At 35.7% G+C, this 19,354-nt stretch overlaps 2 protein-coding genes across 2 annotated transcripts in view; one reads left to right on the top strand and one right to left on the bottom strand.

Moving 5' to 3' along the window:
* Positions 1 to 19,019, top strand: part of LOC136027756 (ribonuclease H2 subunit B-like) — a 96,084-nt gene extending 77,065 nt beyond the window's left edge. Inside the window, exon 4 of the mRNA XM_065705214.1 lies at positions 18,781 to 19,019. Within this exon, the coding sequence (XP_065561286.1) occupies positions 18,781 to 19,019 (239 nt within the window). The remainder of the gene's footprint in view (positions 1 to 18,780) is intronic.
* The window catches only part of LOC136027528 (zinc finger MYND domain-containing protein 11-like), a 447,024-nt gene that overhangs the window by 414,758 nt on the left and 12,912 nt on the right, over positions 1 to 19,354 (bottom strand). The window lies entirely within an intron of this gene.

Here is a 19,354-nt window from a genome sequence, read left to right as displayed (position 1 = left end):
ACACACAAACATCACGTCAGTTGACACACACGTCCCAGTCGTCATTTGTGTCCCGGTGTCCCAGTCTGTAATTTCTCTTTGAGTGTCCCGGTCGTCATTTATATTCCCTTTTTTTAATTTTTATTTTTTTTTAGTTTTCTTTTTCTCCTTTATTTTTCAGTTTTTTCCTTTTTTTTAGTTTTTTTCTTTTTCAGTTTTTAGTTTTTTTTTATTAGTTTTTAGTTTTTTTTTCTTTTTAGTTTTTTTGCTGTTTTTACCCTTTTTTATTTTTTTTTATTTTTTAGTTTTTGGTTTTTTACCTTTTTTAAGTTTTTTAGCTTTTTTAGTTTTTTTTAGTAGTTTTTACCTGTTTTTTAGTTTTTTTTAGTTTTTTTTCTTTTTTAGTTTTTTTCTTCTTTTGTATTAAGGCTAAAGCCAAGGTTCGAGGCTGGAACCTCTCGGATTTAGAACCTAGAACATAACACTTTACCAACTCAGCTACTTCGGCTTGAATACATTTACCTTTTTTATTTTTTTTTTATTTTTATTTTTTTCGTTTTCTTTTTCTCCTTTATTTGTCAGTTTTTTTCCTTTTTTTAGTTTATTTTCTTTTTCAGTTTTTAGTTTTTTTAGTTTTTTTATTAGTTTTTAGTTTTTTTTTTCTTTTTAGTTTTTTTGTAGTTTTTACCTTTTTTGTTTTTTTTAGTTTTTTAGTTTTTTTCGTATTTTCTTTTTAGTTTTTTTGTAGTTTTTATCTTTTTTAGTTTTTTTTCTTCTTTAAAGCCAAGGTTCGAACCTGGAACCTCTCGGACCTAGAACCTGGAACATAACGCTTCACAAACTGAGCTACTGTATTTGTATTTGTATCGGATTAACGGCGCTTCTTGACTACTAAGGTCCCTGCTTCGGCCCTGTAGTGCATTCCCGCAGCATGATTCGATCTCTGGGTCCCGTATTACCACGCTAAGGTCAAACCCACTGCGCCAACACCGGTAGTTATATAACTGAGCTACTTCGGCTTGAATACATTCGTTTTTGAATTGGTATGTGATGAAATAATTCAGACGTCATATGCGGACAGTGACGTCACTCGACACACAGACAACTTATTTATATATATATATATTGATAAATACTGATAATTCTTCACAATATGTTGTTCCTTACTACAGTTCAGCTATATCCACTAGAAGTCTGCTGGGAAACTGGTCAACTGTTATATACTGACATTCTGAGACGTAGGAGATTGACGAACCTTGACCACGGCCTTCCTACGCCAAACAGTGATTGCCCTTAAGGGAGCTACAAAATAGGTCGACCAAAACACACCTTGCGATGACAGTATGAACAGGATACGAGTAGAGGGAAATGTCTCTTCGACCACAGTGGGAGGGCAATAGGGCTGCAGCTCAGCCCTGTGGTGTCTGGTGAAGTGTTTTAGACGCCCTATGCGCCATTCCTGGCTACCAAGGATCTAAAGTCTAAAATAAACGACGACTCCTTACTGGAAATCAACGCCACCGTCGCTAATAATATTTGATAGGCAACTCTTATTTTTACAAACATCCCTTCATCTCCGTATTGCACAATTATTTCTAGCATATCATTAGGTTTCTTTAAGGAAATGTGTCGGTATTGAATTTTTTGTTCCATATCTTGGAGTTCGTGGAACATCCGAATGGGATATAAACAATAGCAATATTTTACTTTTATTGCTAAGTCTACTTAATTTTATTTTCAAGCAATGGTAATGAAGATATGGGAATAAGGAAAATTTGGGTTCAATTTGGTTATACTTACTGTCGAGTGCGGCCTTCTCTTTAATTCAGTAAAAATACAAATTTTAAAACTAAAAAAATGGTTATAACAGTTATATTGTTGATTTTCAATTTTGTGCTCCTAAAATTTCTGTGCCCAGGGCAAGTGCCCCCCTCTGTCCTCCCTTCCCCCTTGAAAGTATTTCTGCTTACAAAGGTTGTTTATTTTTTTTGTTTTTAAATAGACGATTGTCTGTAAAGGAAAGATGGATGAATATGTAAAATTATTATCATGACCGAAAGTAATGTGCAATCAAGGTTGCTTCTTTACATAGTCACCTTGACCGGTTTTGCATTTATCATCTGTGACCAGGCTTTGTAATACACATTTTTTTTAAATCTCCTGCCAGTGTTTTGGGGTTAGCTGTGATGATTTCTTAGAGCTCCTCCTTTTAGTTGGAAACACAGCCCATAGGCAACTTTTCCAATTCAGGTTGAAGATGGAAACATTTTGGTGCTGAATAGGGACTGTTTGAATTCGTGTTTGTTTTCAAATTATATTTGGTTTGTGTTAAAATTTTTAAGATAGTTCAGATTTTTTAGCTGCCAGCGCTCAAAAAGCTGTAACTTCTAAAACATAATGTGAGCCTTCTAAAATATAATTAAATTATATAATTATAAATAATTCTAAAGCCTTCTATAACTTCTAAAACATAATATTTTATATAAAACAAATTTGTTCAAACGTGGTCCCTCTTTTCTCGTTATGACGTCAATTTGTTTCCTTTTCTCTCTTTCCTTTTTGCTGTGTTTAAAATTGTAAACAGTAATTTCTGTGCAACGGGGTCGAGTTAATAAGCAATAATAATAAGACAGAGTTAGCGAAAGGCAAAGGGAAATGAGATTACAATTCAAACAAAATAAAAACGATTTAAAACGCATCAAAACTGTCTTATTATAATAATAATTAAAGTCGCAATCTTTCGGCTTTACACCTGCAGGCCTTTGCAATCGGGGAAAGAATACTTAGCTTAAACAAAGCACATAACAAGGGTGTGAAAAAATTGAAAAACAAAAAAGCGAAAATACATAAAGCGCTATTATAAAACAAAAGGAATAACCCTTGTCTATATTAGGGCTATTGTTTATTTTATGTATAGGCTATATATCACAATGCAACAAGGCAGGGTAAAGAAGGGTGGGCATTAGGATTATTGGCTATTATCTATTTTTTCTCTATCACGAAAAGACTGCCAAAAACAAATTTTACTCAGTTATTGCCAGTATATGCAAAGCGGGGGCGTAGTTAGAATTCTATTTTGGAGAATTTGCAACTCTTTTGGGTGGTGAGAAGGGCTTGTTTTTAATACATTCAATTATCCAGAAGCGGAACTCAAAAGATACATGTATTATATCATCTTGTCAAAAAAGTGTTACATTTGTGTCCTACTATTTGCGCCGAGAAAATAAAATAAAAAAAGAATTACATCACCGCTTCCCATGCGAAATTAACCTCTTTGCACTCCCTGACAAAGTTTTCATCCTCAGAAATGGCCTCTCAAATTTTTGGGATAATCATCAGTCCACAGCAGAGCCAGATAAAGAAATATTACAAGGAAAACACAGTAGCCGGTATTTATTGAATATGGTGTTAGTAGATGGTGCGTCTTTCAAATTACTGGTTTGTGGTGTTCCTCTGAAAAATTACTGAGGGCCTGACTTATCATATCTTTTCATGACACACTTCTATGCAACGCAGGAGATTATGTTTGAAGGGATCTTAATATGATAAAAAATTATTACTAATATTCTAAAAGAAATTTTGTTTCTGTTATTTAATATGTTCACATTTTGAAATTGCAAAAGTAACTTGACATTAATCTTGGCATAATACAAATCATAGTATTCAAATTTAAAGGAACAGCATTTTAATAATCAACAGTCTAAAAAACTGAAATAAACATGTTAATTCATGTTTGCTGTAGTAGGTTTATAGAGCGATTATTCACAAATGGCTAAACGAACAGGAGCTAAGCAAGAGATTCCATGGGGAAGTGAAAATGTTGCAAATTTGTTGGAAGGTGAAATCTACAGCTACACATTAAAAGAATATAAGAAAGCGCTCAAGAGGACTGATCGGGAGGTTTTCTATAAGAAGGAAATACAAAATATGATTAATAATAGAAATGAATGGCTGTGCATAACTGATTGTAGCAACCTTTATCGCAATGTTGCAAATGGTACCACCGGTTGGGAGCTGGTTGTTAAAAATGTGAATGAGAAACTTAACGAGAATAGTAATACTGATGTAGAAATACCTGAGTGGATCAGTTTTTGGCAGCATTATTGTCAGCCAAGGTTACTCACAGCTACAATAACTAAGATTGAGGAAGACCGAATAAAAGCTGAGCTGAGTAATGGAACCAAATCTGATCAAATATTAGTAGCATTTCCAGAGCGAAACCCAGTTTGGGTTAACTTTCAAGTTCACCGCATTCTATTTGAAAAAGATATAGCTGATTTTCCCAAAGATGCCGAGTTTGCATTATTCAGCTCGTTAAAACCTCCCCTGGCGTCTTCCTTTCGCAAAACTGTTGCAAAATTGCACATCCTGTTGCCTAAACTAACTTATTATGAACTGAAAGTAACTTATGCTGAGTACCAAGAGAAAAAGGGATACAACAGAAGCCGAAAAAAGGTTCCTTGAGTGGTTAAACCAATAACTCTCTGCACTCCCTGCCATAAAGCCAGGAGGGGGATGGTATAAATCTTATCTTCTTAATATAAAACAACTTCATATGATACGAAATTTCTCCCGGGCCTCCCACTTTAGGTAAGTAATCTGAGGCCATTAGAAGATGCCGCTTCGTAGACCCTAATAGCAAAGTGCCTACTATAGGCAGATGCATATAATGAGCAAATGTTATGTCAACTAATTGAAAAGAAGTTGCACACAAATTTTAGAATTAATATTCCCTTAGTTGGTGGGTCTAGGACTTCTTTTAGAATTAATGACCATTTATTGTATTGATACATGCTTTTGAAGAATCAGCACTTTAGTTAAGATAGGGGCATAAAACCTGGGTTTCTTTTTAGAATTTAGTTTGACGTCACCCTTGTTAAACAGCTTTATGAGCAAACTATTGTGCAAATCTTGCGTACCATCATTCGGTGCCTTTCGAGGTCTTTGGTGTCACCCAAGATTGTTGTATGCTGACTCGCTGTAAGAATCTTTATTTTTCCTCATATCATTTCATGGTCATCTTTCTTTTATTCTTCCTTGAGGAAACTTCTTCATTGTTCCCCACAAGATTTAAAACTTAAACTACTGTTCGTCTTTTTGTCTGTTTTTTAGTATCTTAGCTCTGCTTGAGCTGGACATTACAAGATAGTAATGTCCAGAAACTTTTATAGATATATGTGTATATACTAGCCAAATCTTCCTTCAATACTTTACTAACCATCCTCCGGGTCGCTTGCCTATTTTTTTTTTCTTAAAGTTAACCCGTGACGGCAATTTTTTACGGAATTTTTTAATTTCAAATTTTGGTACGAATTGAATTTAAGCTCGGTCATACGCAATGCTTAGGATTTATCGGTCACTTCCATAGTGAGCTCGTGTTTAGTCTTTTAATCCTGCTGCATGTCCGAACAATATCAGATTCATAATTAGGCTCATTTTCCATCAACTTTAGGAAGGATCTAATGAAATACAACTTGTGGTCTAATTTGATCTCATCACGTCTGTAGTGGTCACATGTTGTATATTTCACCGAAATATGCCACTGATGAGAAAGTAATCGGTTTGACTTCCTAACTGTTGCAACTGATTCATGCACAAATTTAGCTATAATGGTACTGATTTGATCTCATCACGTCTATAGTGGTCACATGTTGTATATTTTACTGAAATATGACACTGATAAGAAAGTAATTGGTTTGACTTCCTAACTGTTGCAACTGATTCATGCACAAATTTAGCTATAATGGTACTGATTTGATCTCAGCACGTCTATAGTGGCCACATGTTGTATATTTCACTGAAATATGCCACTGATAAGAAAGTAATTGGTTTGACTTCCTAACTGTTCCAACTGATTCATGCACAAATTTAGCTATAATGGTACTGATTTGATCTCATCACGTCTATAGTGGTCACATGTTGTATATTTCACTGAAATATGCCACTGATAAGAAAGTAATCGGTTTGACTTCCTAACTGTTGCAACTGATTCATGCACAAATTTAGCTATAATGGTACTGATTTGATCTCATCACGTCTATAGTGGTCACATGTTGTATATTTCACTGAAATATGCCACTGATGAGAAAGTAATCGGTTTGACTTCCTAACTGTTGCAACTGATTCATGCACAAATTTAGCTATAATGGTACTGATTTGATCTCAGCACGTCTATAGTGGCCACATGTTGTATATTTCACTGAAATATGCCACTGATAAGAAAGTAATCGGTTTGACTTCCTAACTGTTGCAACTGATTCATGCACAAATTTAGCTATAATGGTACTGATTTGATCTCATCACGTCTATAGTGGTCACATGTTGTATATTTCACTGAAATATGCCACTGATAAGAAAGTAATCGGTTTGACTTCCTAACTGTTGCAACTGATTCATGCACAAATTTAGCTATAATGGTACTGATTTGATCTCATCACGTCTATAGTGGTCACATGTTGTATATTTCACTGAAATATGCCACTGATAAGAAAGTAATCGGTTTGACTTCCTAACTGTTGCAACTGATTCATGCACAAATTTAGCTATAATGGTACTGATTTGATCTCATCACGTCTATAGTGGCCACATGTTGTATATTTCACTGCAATATGCCACTGATAAGAAAGTAATCGGTTTGACTTCCTAACTGTTGCAACTGATTCATGCACAAATTTAGCTATAATGGTACTGACTTTCTGAGATTCTCCCTTTGAATTGTGGATTAAGAGATGCAATCAGATTACGGCAGTGATTGCAAACACAGAACTACTATTTTTGCTTTTTAATCCTGGGGTGACACAGTGGGATTGGTCTCTTCTTGGTAATACAGGACCTGGATTACCAGCAGACGCAGGGCCTGCAAGTGCATGAAGATTATATATAAGCAGCCCCAAATCTACATATATAAAAATAAGTTGTCTGTGTGTGTGTGTCGAGTGACGTCATGTTTGTGTGTCAACTGACGTCATATTTGTCGAGTGACATCATTATAAGGATTGAGCTGTATGCGTCATGAAGTTGTTTGTCGACTGACGTCATGTTTGTCAACTGATGAAATTACATACCGGGACACAAATGACGACCGGGACACAGGGAATATAAATGACGACCGGGAACCTCAAAGAGTAATTACAGACTGGGACACCCGGACACAAATCACGACCGGGATACAGGGAATATAAATGACGACCGGGACACAGGGACACAACTACAACGGGGACGCCGGGGGCACAAGCGGGATATATAAATGACGACCGGGACACAAGGATTGATCGAATAGAAATTACAAACCGGGACACCGGGACACAAATGACGACCGGGACACAGGGAATATAAATGACGACCGGGACCCTCATAGAGAAATTACAAACTGGGACACCGGGACACAAATGACGACTGGGACACAGGGAATATAAATGACGACCGGGACACAGGGACACATCATTAGAATAATGAGGTATAGATCTGAATACGGATTGTTTTTCCCATGGACAATTATATGTTGCATGTTCAAGAGTCAGTAAACCTGACAATCTATTTATATGCACAGACAATGGGACAGCGAAGAATGTTGTAGATTCGCATGTTTTACGTAGTTAAAAACATATATATATATATATATATATATATATATATATATATATATATATATATATATATATATATATATCTATTCACATGTGGGACACAGGGACACAACTACAATGGCGCGTAACGACTTACGCGAAGCGCCACCCCAACAGCTAGTAATCAAATAAGAAGTGGAAGACTGTTCCGTCAAGGGGACTGTCAGACAATATGATAGGACGATGCTACTCTCTTTCACTTGGCCTTGGGCCGTTGCCAATTCGATCATCATTGTTCTGTTCTCGATGCGCGTACTTCTGCTGTGTTTACCAAGCACCTTAGGATGAGTTAAGATCACCGAGAATACGAGGAATTTAATATCCTAGATCTATATTAATTGCTACCTGTACAGGTTGATAAAGGCCTTTATTGATATCAGTGTTATTTGTCATCTATGACAATTTTTAACATTGTTCTTTTTACTTTACAGATAGTGATCTGTGTTTCAAATAGTATGTTTTTCAGCAACATTATAATAATCGTCGTCGATCATCGTCGTTCTTTTCTCGATGCGTGCACTTCTGCTGTGTTTACCAAGCACCTTAGAATGGGTTAATATCACCGAGAATACGAGGAATTTAATATTCCAGATTTATATTAATTGCAACTTGTACAGTTTGATAAAGTTCCTTCTTGAGATCAGTCTTATCTGTCATCTGTGACAATCTTTGACAGTGTTATTTGTACTTTACAGATAGTGATCTGCGTTTCGAATAGTATCTTTTTCAACAACATTATAATAATCGTCGTCGATCATCGTCGTTCTTTTCTCGATGCGTGCACTTCTGCTGTGTTTACCAAGCACCTTATGATGAGTTAAGATCACCGGGAATACGAGGAATTTAATATTCCAGATTTATATTAATTGCTACCTGTACAGTTTGAGAAAGTTCATTCTTAAGATCAGTCTTATTTGTCATCTGTGACAATCTTTGACAGTGTAATTTTTACTTTACAGATAGTGATCTGTGTTTCGGATAGTATGTTTTTCAACAACATTATAATAAGAAAACCATAGTTTTTATTAATGTTCAGAAATAACAATGGGAATGCTGTCCCCTCAAATCCACCAAAAGGCCATTGTCATTTGCACTTTACTTACAATGGCATGTAATTGAACAGTGTTTTTGTATATCAATTAAATAAAAAAAACAAGTTTTTTAAATGAAAGTAAGGAGCAACATTAAAACTTAAAACGAACGGAAATTACTCCGTATATGAAAGGGCTTTTCCTCCTCAACGCCTCGCTTTTTACGCTAAAGTTTGACTCTTTTTCATAACACTATATTTAAAACAGTAAGAAACTTTAGCGTAAAGAACTGGGCGTTGAAGAGGAAAAGCCCCTTTCATATACGGAGTAATTTCTGTTCGTTTTAAGTTTTAATGTTGCTCCTTACTTTCATTTAAAAAAAACTTGTTTTTTTTATTTAATTTCTGGACGTTTTTGAATTAATGCATGTTTTGATCTTGGCTCTCCGACCATAAATAATTAAAACGAAATTTGCATATTAATTAATTTGCAATTAATCGGGAGATTTTGAGAAAAAGGAGCGAGGGATGAAGCCTAGTTACCCTCCAAGTTTTGATTACTTAAAAAAGCAACTAGAACTTTCAATTTTTTGCAAACGTTTTCATTGGTAAAAAGTATGCGTAACTTACGAATTAACTTACGTAACGAACTTCTTTAGTCGTATGTTTTATTGCGTATATGAGGGGGTTCAACCCTCGTCGATACCTCGCTTTTTACACTAAAGCTTAGATTTTGTCCCAATTCCTTAAGAATGACCTCTGAATCACAAAGGCCATAGAATAAATAGTTGAAATTACTAAAAATACTTTAGCTTAAAGAGTGAGGTATAACGAGGAGGTAAGCCCCTCATATGCGTAATAATTTTTGTTCGTTTTAAGTTTTAATGCTGGTGCTTGCTTTCAGTAGAAAAAACTTTTCATATTTATTTTTCATTGTTTTTTTTTTTCAAATAATGCTAGAAAATCCTGCGCCCCTTCATTGAAATTCTCTTCCCCATGAGAAGTTTCTCCATGGAAATATCCTCCCACGTAACCCCCCCCTCAACTCTCCCCCTAAACCAAAAAATATCCCCCTGACAACGTCTGTAGACTTCCCAGCAATCATTACTATATGTAAACACAGGTCAAAGTTTGTAACTTGCAGCCCCTCCCACGGGGACTGTGGGGGAGTAAGTCGTCCCTAAAGACATAGTTATTAGGTTTTTTGACTATGGTGAATAAAATGGCTATCTCAGAATTTTGATCTGGTGACTTTTGGGAAAAAATGAGCGTGGGAGGGGGCCTAGGTGCCCTCGAATGTTTTTGGTCACTTAAAAAGGGCACTAGAACTTTTAATTTCCGTTAGAATGAGCCCTCTTGCGACATTCTAGGACCACTCAATCGATACGATCACCCTGGAAAAAAAACAAACAAACAAAAAAACAAATAAACACGCATCCGTGATCTGTCTTCTGGCAAAAAATGCGAAATTCCACATTTTTGTATATAGGAGCTTGAAACTTCTACAATAAGGTTCTCTGATGTGCTGAATCTGATGGTGTGATTTTTGTTAAGATTCTATGACTTTTAGGGGGTGTTTCCCCCTATTTTCTAAAATGAGGCAACTTTTCTCAGGCTCGTAACATTTGATGGGTATTACTGATCGAGATGAAACTTATATGTTTAAAATCAGCATTAAAATGCGATTCTTTTGATGTAACTATTGGTTTCAAAATTCCATTTTTTAGAGTTTTGGTTTCTATTGAGCCGGGTCGCTCCTTACTCTAGTTCGTTACCACGAACTGTTTGAAACGTAAGAAAAGAAAGAGAAAGAAAGAATTATTCGGAAATTTCAGTCATTTTTTATTTTCCAGGTTATATTCATAAAAGAAAGACTGTTATTTTTTTTTTCAGAAAAGCACTATAAATGACATTCAAGCCCTTACATGGTTTTTTGTCCTCAGTGGAACAGGATTATTTGTCATCTAGGATTGAAGCCACCCTCCTCCCCATCCTATGCATAACCTTGGATATAAGCTTGCTTTAATTAACAATTATATAAAGAAGACTTTAAAAAAAATAGGGTGTTGGGCCCATTTTGGGCCATAGGGACTCGTGCCTGAATTTAATATGTTTTTCTGTTTGATATCCATTTTATGGAGGAAATTACGAATTTGTTCCATCTATTAAAGAAATAAAAGATTTTTGGCCATATCTGGGCCCAATTTTATGGTTAACCATTCTTATTGTTTGTTTTTTTTTTTTTTTCTTTGGGGAGATTACTGACCCAGAGAAAATTTCTGAAAGCTTTTGCTAATCAGAAAAGCAGGTTTTGGCCTATGCTTTGATTCCTTATGCTATAACCTTTGACAAACAAAATTTTAGCTCCCCTTTTGCAGGGAACGATCCCTTAAACTTTCAAACTGATTGGAAAAAGTCGAAAATTAAAATTTCTTCCTTAACCCCAAATTAAAAATCTGTTTTCAGAGTAAGACTCCTTGGCACACAAACTTTAATATTTATTCCGACCTGTTGGTAATTAAATTAAAAAAACTAGTTTTTTTTTAACTGAAAGTAAGGAGCGACATTAAAACTTGAAACGAACAGAAATTACTCCGTATATGAAATGGGTTTTCCCCTCCGCAATACCTCGCTCTTTAGGCTAAAGTTTTTAATTGTTTTAAAAATTAGAATTGTGGCAAAGAGTCAAACTTTAGCGTAAAGAGCGAGGGATTGCGGAGGGGAAAACCCATTTCATATACGGAGTAATTTCTGTTCGTTTTAAGTTTTAATGTCGCTCCTTACTTTCAGTTAAAAAAACTAGTTTTTTTATTTAATTTCTGAACGTTTTTGAATTAATGCATGTTTGATTTTGGCTCTCCGCACATAAATTATTAAAATGAAATTTGTATACTAATTTTTTTTGGTTAAATGGCTTTCTCTTAATTTTGATCAGACGATTTTGAGAAATAAGGGGTGGGGAAGGAGGCGTAGTTGCCCTCCAATTTTTCGGTTACTTAAAAAGGTAACTAGAACTTTTAATTTTTAACGAACGTTTTTATTAGTAAAAAATATTCGTAACTTAAGAATTAACTTACGTAACAAACTTTTATATTCTTATATTTTTATTATGTATATGAGGGGGTGTGTCCCCTCGTTAATACCTCGCTCTTTATACTAAATCTCAAGTTTTGTCCCAATTCTTTAAGAATGACCCCTGAATCAGAAAGGTCGTAGAATAAGTAGTTGAAATTACTAAAAATACTTTAGCATAAAGAGCGATGTATTTATTTCCTCCTAAATACATTGCTCTTTATGCTAAAGTATTTTTAGAACCCCTCATATGCTTAATTATCTCTGTTCGTTTTAAGTTTCAATGCTACTCCTTACTTTCAATTGAAAAAACTTTTTCATGTTTATTTTTTCATTGTTTTTTTTTATAGTAATGCTAGAAAACCCTGCGCACTTTTCATTGAGTTTCTCTTCCCCCATGACATATTCATCCAAGGAAAGATCCTACCACATAGCCCCCTTTCCTCAGCCCAACCCCCAAACCAAAAGAATCCCCCTGAAAACGTCTCTACACTTCCCATTAACCATTACTGTATTTAAACACTGGTCAAAGTTTGTAATTTGCAGCCCCTCCCCCAGGGACTGCGGGGGAGTAAGTCATCCCTAAAGACATACTTATTATGGTTTTTGACTATGCGGAACAAAATAGCTATCTCAAAATTTTGATCCGTTGAATTTGGGAAAAAAATTAGCGGGGGAGGGGGTCTAGGTGCCCTCCAATTTTTATGGTTACTTAAAAAGTGCACTAGAGCTTTTCATTTCCATTAGAATGAGCCCTCTTACGACATTCTAGGACCACTTGGTCGATACGATGACCCCTGGAAAAAAAAAAACAAACAAACAAACAAATATACACGCACCCGTGATCTATCTTCTGGCAAAAAATACGAAATTCCACATTTTTGTAGATAGGAGCTTGAAATTTTTGCTACAGGGATCTCTGACACGCTGAATGCGATAGTGTGATTTTCGCTAAGATTCTATGACTTTTGGGGGGTGTTTCCCCCTGTTTTCCAAAATAAGGTAAATTTTCTCAGGCTCGTAACTTTTGATGACAAAGACTAAATTTGATGAAACTTATATATTTAAAATCAGCATGAAAATCCGATTCTTTTGATGTATCTTTTAGCATCAATATTCCGATTTTTAGAGTTTCGTTTACTAAAGAGTTTAACTCTTTCTCTTAACTCTACTTCTTAAAACGGTAAAAAACTTTAGCGTAAAGAGCGGGCCGTTGAGGAGGAAAAGCCCCTTTCATATACGGATTAATTTCTGTTCGTTTTAAGTTTTAATGTCGCTTCTTACTTTCATTTAAAAAAACTTGTTTTTTTTTATTTAATTTCTGGACGTTTTTAATTAATGCATGTTTTGATCTTGGCTCTCCACACATAAATAATTAAAACAAAATTTGCATATTAATTTTTTTTGGCTAAATGGCTTTCTCATAGTTTTAATCGGAAGATTTTGAGAAAAAAGGAGAGAGGGAGGAAGCCTAGTTGCCCTCCGATTTTTTGATTACTTAAAAAGGCAACTAGAACTTGTAATTTTTTTACGAACATTTTCATTAGTAAAAAATATACGTAACTAGCTGTGCATATAAGTAGATTGTCAGGTTTCTCTTTTCGTTATAGATATATATATATATATATATATATATATATATATATATATATATATATATATATATATATATATATATATATATATATATATATATATATATATATATATATATATATATATATATATATATATATGTTTTTAACTAAGTAAAACTTGCGAATATACAACATTCTTCGATGTCCCATTGTCTGTGCATATAAATAGATTGTCAGGTTTACCGACTCTTGAACATGCAACATAAAATTGTCCATGGGAAAAACAATCCGTATTCAGATCTGTACCTCATTATTCTAATGATTGCCCTTGAGCTTTGTTGATGGTGATTGCTAATCGAACATTCCCTGTGTCCCGGTCATCATTTATATTCCCAGTATCCCGGTCGTCATTTGTGTCCCAGTCTGTAATTTCTCTTTGAGCGTCCCGTTCGTCATTTATATTCCTTGTGTCCCGGTCGTCATTTGTGTCCCGGTGTCCCGGTCTGTAATTTATCTTTGAGTGTCCCGGTTGTCATTTATATCTCCCGGTCGTTAATTGTGTCCCAGTGCCCCAGTCTGTAATTTCTCTTTGAGTTTCCCAGTCGTCATTTATATTCCCTGTGTCCCGGCTTTTAGTTGTCTTTTTCTCCATTATTTTTTTTTTTAGTTTTTTTCTTCTTTTGTATTAATGCTAAAGCCAAGGTTCAAACCTGGAGCCTCTCGGACCTAGAACCTGAAACATAACGCTTTACCAACTCAGCTACTTCGGCTTGAATACATTCGTTTTGAGCAGCTTCCTCGGGTGTTGCCATTGTTGGTTCTTCAGTCATTTTACAATTAGAAATTTCTCTTTCAACGATATTCTTACAATTAAAAATTTGTCTTTGAACGATACTCTTAAATACCTGTGTCCTGGTCGTCATTTATATTCCCTGTGTCCCGATCGTCATTTGTGTCCCGGTATCCCAGTCTGTAATATCTCTTTGAGTGTCCTGGTCGTCATTTGTATTCCCTCTGTCCGGTCGTCATTTGTGTCCCGGTCTGTAATTTCTCTTTGAGTGTTTTTTCTTTTTAGTTATTTTTAGTTTTTTACCTTTTTTCTTTTTTCAGTTTTCTTTTTCTTCTTTATTTTTCAGCGTCACTATGAAATACCTTAACGAATGTCTTAAATACCTTTAATGACGTCATCGTCATAATGACGACTTGACGACCTGATGACATGACGTCACTCGACACACAGACAACTTATTTTTATATATATAGACTTATTTATATATATAGACTAGCTGTTGGGGTGGCGCTTCGCGCCACCCCAACACCTAGTTGGTGGGGCGCTTCGCGCCCCCCCCAAGCCCCCCCGCGCGCGTAAGTCGTTACGCGCCATATTAGTTACGCGCCATTAGTTAGCTGTGTCCCTGTGTCCCACCTGTGAACAGAGATAGATATAAATATATATTTTTAACTACGTAAAACATGCGAATATACAACATTCTTCGCTGTCCCATTGTCTGTGCATATAAATAGCATTTATATTCCCTGTGACCCGGTCGTCATTTGTGTCCTGGTGTCCCAGTTTGTAGTTTCTCTTTGAGTGTCCCGGTCGTCATTTATATTCCCTGTGTCCCAGTGTCCCGGTCGTCATTTGTGTCCCAGTGTCCCGGTGTGTAATTTCTATTCAAACAATCCCTGTGTCTCAGTCGTCAATTATATATCCCGCCTGTGCCCCCGGCGTTCCCGTTGTAGTTGTGTCCCTGTGTCCCGGTCGTCATTTATATTCCCGGTCGTGATTTGTGTCCGGGTGTCCCAGTCTGTAATTTTTCTTTGAGGTTCCCGGTCGTCATTTATATTCCCTCTGTGTCGGTCGTCATTTGTGTCCCTGTCTGTAATTTATCTTTGAGTGTTTTTTCTTTTTAGTTTTTTCTTAGTTTTTTACATTTTTTCAGTTTTTTTTTCTTCTTTATTTTTCAGCGTCACTATGAAGTACATATCGCCGAACCTTTGTTTTTTAACTTAAATCTGGTAGGCATTGATGACCTTATCCAAGTCAAAATCCCAAACCCAGTCATCATCGCTATCATTTTCAGTTTTGATATGTTTTGACTCTCGCTTTCCAGGTGGATTTTCATCTAACTGCGCGGTTTTGCGTTCTTTAGCCGCAAGCCTATTTTCTTGCTGTTCTTGTGATTCCTTGGCACGCTTTCTTTTCTTACTTTCTCTATCAGCTGCAAGCCTGTTTTCTTGCTGTTCTTGTGATTCCTCGGCACGCTTTCTTTTCTTACTTTCTCTATCAGCAGCAAGTTTTTTGGCATAGACTCTTTGAGCAGCTTCCTCGGCTGTTGCCATTGTAGGTTCTTCAGTCATTTTACAATTAAACATTTTTCCGTGAACGCATGTCTTAAATATCTTTAATGACGTCACCGTCATAGCAAAAATGACGACAACTAATTTCATGACGTCAGCCGACACAGAAACATGACGTCACCTGATCCACAGACAGACAGACAACTTATTTTTATATATATAGATTTACGAATTAACTTACGTAACAAACTACTATATTCGTTTGTTTTATTGCGTATATGACGGAGTTCATCCCTCGTCGATACCTCGCTCTTTACACTAAAGCTTAAATTCTGTCCCAATTCCTTAAGAATGACCCTTGAATAACAAAGGCCGTAGAATAAATAGTTGAAATTACTAAAAATACTTTAGTGTGAAGAGCGAGGTATTACGAGGAGGTAAACCCCTCATATGCGCAATAATTTCTGCTCGTTTTAAATTTTAATGCTGCTCCTCACTTTCAGTAGAAAAAAACTTTTCATATTTATTTTTTCATTGTTTTTTTTAAATAATGCTAGAAAATCCTGCGCTCCCTTCATGGAAATTTTCTTCCCCCATGATAAATTCCTCCAAGGAAAGTTCCCCTAACATATCCCCCTCTTTTCAACCCCCCCCCCCAAAAAAAAATTCCCCTGAAAACGTCTGTACACTTACAAATAACCATTACTGTATGTAAGCGCTGGTCAAAGTTTGTAATTTGTAGCCCCTCCCACGGGGACTGGGGGGGGAGTAAGTCGTCCCCAAAGCAATTGTTGTAAGGTTTTTCGACTACGCTGAATAGAATGGCTATCTCAGAATTTTGATCCGGTGACTTAAGGAAAATAATTAGCGTGGGAGGGGGCCTAGGTGCCCTCCAATTTTTTGGTCACTGAAAAAGGGCACTAGAAATTTTCATTTCCGTTAGAATGAGCCCTCGCGGAAGTTTCTAGGACCACTGGGTCGATGCGATCACCCCTGGGAAGAAAAATAAAAAAATAAAAAATAAACACGCATCCGTGATCTGCCTTCTGCCAAAAAATACAAAATTTCACATTTTGTTGATAGGAGCTTAAAATTTCTACAATAGGGTTCTCTGATACGCTGAATCTGATGGTGTCATTTTCGTTAAGATTCTATGACTTTTAGGGGGTGTTTTCCCCTATTTTCTAAAATAGGGCAAATTTTCGCAGGCTCGTAACTTTTGATGGATAAGTCTAAACTTAATGAAACTTATATATTTAAAATCAGCATGAAAATGCGATTCTTTTGATGTAACTATTGTTATGAAAATTCCGTTTTTTAGGGTTTCGGTTACTATCGAGCCAGGTCGCTCCTTACTACACTTCGTTACCACGAACTGTTTGAAAACAAGTTTTTGGCCCCGTTTTCAGGTCAACCAAATTCTGTTCTCTCTCTTTTTTTTCTTTTTTTTAACATACTCCTTTTAACAGAAAATCTTGAAGATGTAACTTTTAAGAGAATAAACAGTTTTTCAAGACGTTCACAACGACGTTTTTAGCTGTTCTCAGCCCCATTCTCGGGTGAACCAAATTGTTTGTTTTTTTTCTGCAATGACTCCTCTTAGCTCAAGAACTGAAGGCCACAAGTTCCTAGCTATTCGATAAAAAACATTTCTTGGGGCCGATTTTAGGAGGAAACATTTTTTTTTTTTTAATTTTGCTTTGGGAATAAGTTTAAATCCGATCGGAAATGAAAGTGGCCCTTTTTCGTGACCTGTGTTTGGGGGCATATGTCCCCAAATTAAAGTTTTATTTGTACACGAGGGTTTCTTTTGGTCTAGTGGTGTATGTTTGTAAATTTTTAGTCGCTCAGGAATAAAAAAAAAATTTCCCTTTTCGGGCCTTATTTTCAGGAGGAACCCAATATTTTCCTTTTTCTATTTCTTTCTCTGTATTTCAGTTCTATCTGCCAATTATTTCAAATATAGGTTTTAAGCCAGTTGAAAAAAGGGGGCTGATTTAGGGGATCTTTAATGTTCTATAACGAATTTTTTGGTTAATTAAGGTCCCTTTTGCCATTAACCAATTGTGGGTGTCAAGCCCTTAGAAAAACAATATTTTGTCCTTTGTTGGACCTAACTTTTGGGGAGAATTGGTGTATAGCACTTTTTAATCTTGACTTAATTAACTTCTTAATTAACTCATTTTTAATTAACTTCTTGCGTAGTGGGGTACCCTTGATTTAAGAAATTAAAGTACCGAGAACACTAAATATAGTAATAAATTCTTTAAATTGGTTAAGTGAGAACTTACACAACCATATACGTCTTTAAAAATGGGAAAAATAGGGAATTCAATTAGAAGATTCATAATTTTTTTTTTTTTTAGAAGAGCCTGGCAATTTGAAAAATAAAGAATGTGTCTTAGAAATCAGCAGAAGGTCCTGTGGTGGTCGAGCAGAGCCCTTCGTTGCTGGGACTGCCGGGATTATAGCTAAGCGGCCGTCTTAGCTATATGGTTTGCGTGCTGCTTTGAGAATTCTTTCTCCAATGGGCAGGAGTTTGATCCGTGGAATAGCCAGCTATTTGGTTTGGGACTGTAGGGTGGGGTTACGTGGTCGATAACGGTGCGGTTGGGGGGGGGGCTGTTTTGCCTCCAAGCATTTTTGGCTCTTAAAAAGGGCATTAGAACTTCCAATTTTGAATTGAGTGAACCCTATCCAAAGTTCCTACGGTACCCTTCGACACTCATTAAAAAAGATGATGCAGTGAGAGTTTTGTGCTTGTCCGTTGAATTTTACTTTTTTTGGAGCGACGTTAAATCTCTAAGGGAAATAGAAATTTTTCTGACCTTACAAGGAATATAGTTGTATAGAATTTGGATAAAATATTGGAAGCGAAGCATAAGGATTTTTGGCTCTAATATTACAATATAACAATCCCTTGAATTTTTTTTTTTTTTTTAATACATCCCAAGCATTTCTCAAGAATAAATCCTTCTACATCTTGTTTCCATTCTGGGACTGAAAACAGAGCTCAATTTATTCTCTCGAATTTTTCAGAAATTATAAAGTTTAAAATAGATGGCAGATTAGTTATCAATAGTGTTAAATGTTCGCAAATACAATGAAGAAAAGCTAAATAATTTAAAATAGGAATATATTTCCCTCCGTGGATGTTTTTCTTTCAGTATTTTTAAGCAACTTCATTAAATTGCAGGTGACAAGTCTTTAAATGCTTTTAAATATAACGAAGAAAAGACGATTGAATATCTAAAGAAGAAAGCAAAGAAATTGGCTCAACATTTAAGAAAGGAGAACATAAATGTTTCACATGGAAGCAAGTCAAGCAATTACATTTCTAATCAGAATGGGACAGCCAGTGAAGGTATTCATTTATTTACGAGCAGTATAAACTGTCATAGTTGCCATATAAAGGGACAAACGGCTAGCCGATAATTCTTTTGTAAGGGTCGGGGAAAAGTTTGCTTCGTCCCACTTAAAACTCGAGCTTGCCGTGACACCTTCCCCCTCTTAGAAAAATCGCAAGTTTTCAATCCAATTTCCCTCCCTTAAGACAAAACAAGGTACAATCAAAAAACTATAACTTTGGAAATATTCATTTACAAAGAGAAAAAAAAAACCTCCCCTTTATCCAAATTTGAATAAAAAAAAAAGATAGAAATTCCAATGTGCTACTATTTACCGAGGGAATAGAATTGTATGTCGAACTCGAACCCCAATTATGAGATTCCAAAGCTCTGTTATCTAATCTAGCCAGGCATGGCTTTGTT

Source organism: Artemia franciscana, chromosome 5, assembly GCF_032884065.1.
Source record: "Artemia franciscana chromosome 5, ASM3288406v1, whole genome shotgun sequence".
In the NCBI taxonomy this organism is placed as follows: Eukaryota; Metazoa; Arthropoda; class Branchiopoda; order Anostraca; family Artemiidae; genus Artemia; species Artemia franciscana.
Note: the sequence above shows the minus strand (reverse complement) of the source record. Positions and strands in the feature narration are given on the sequence as shown.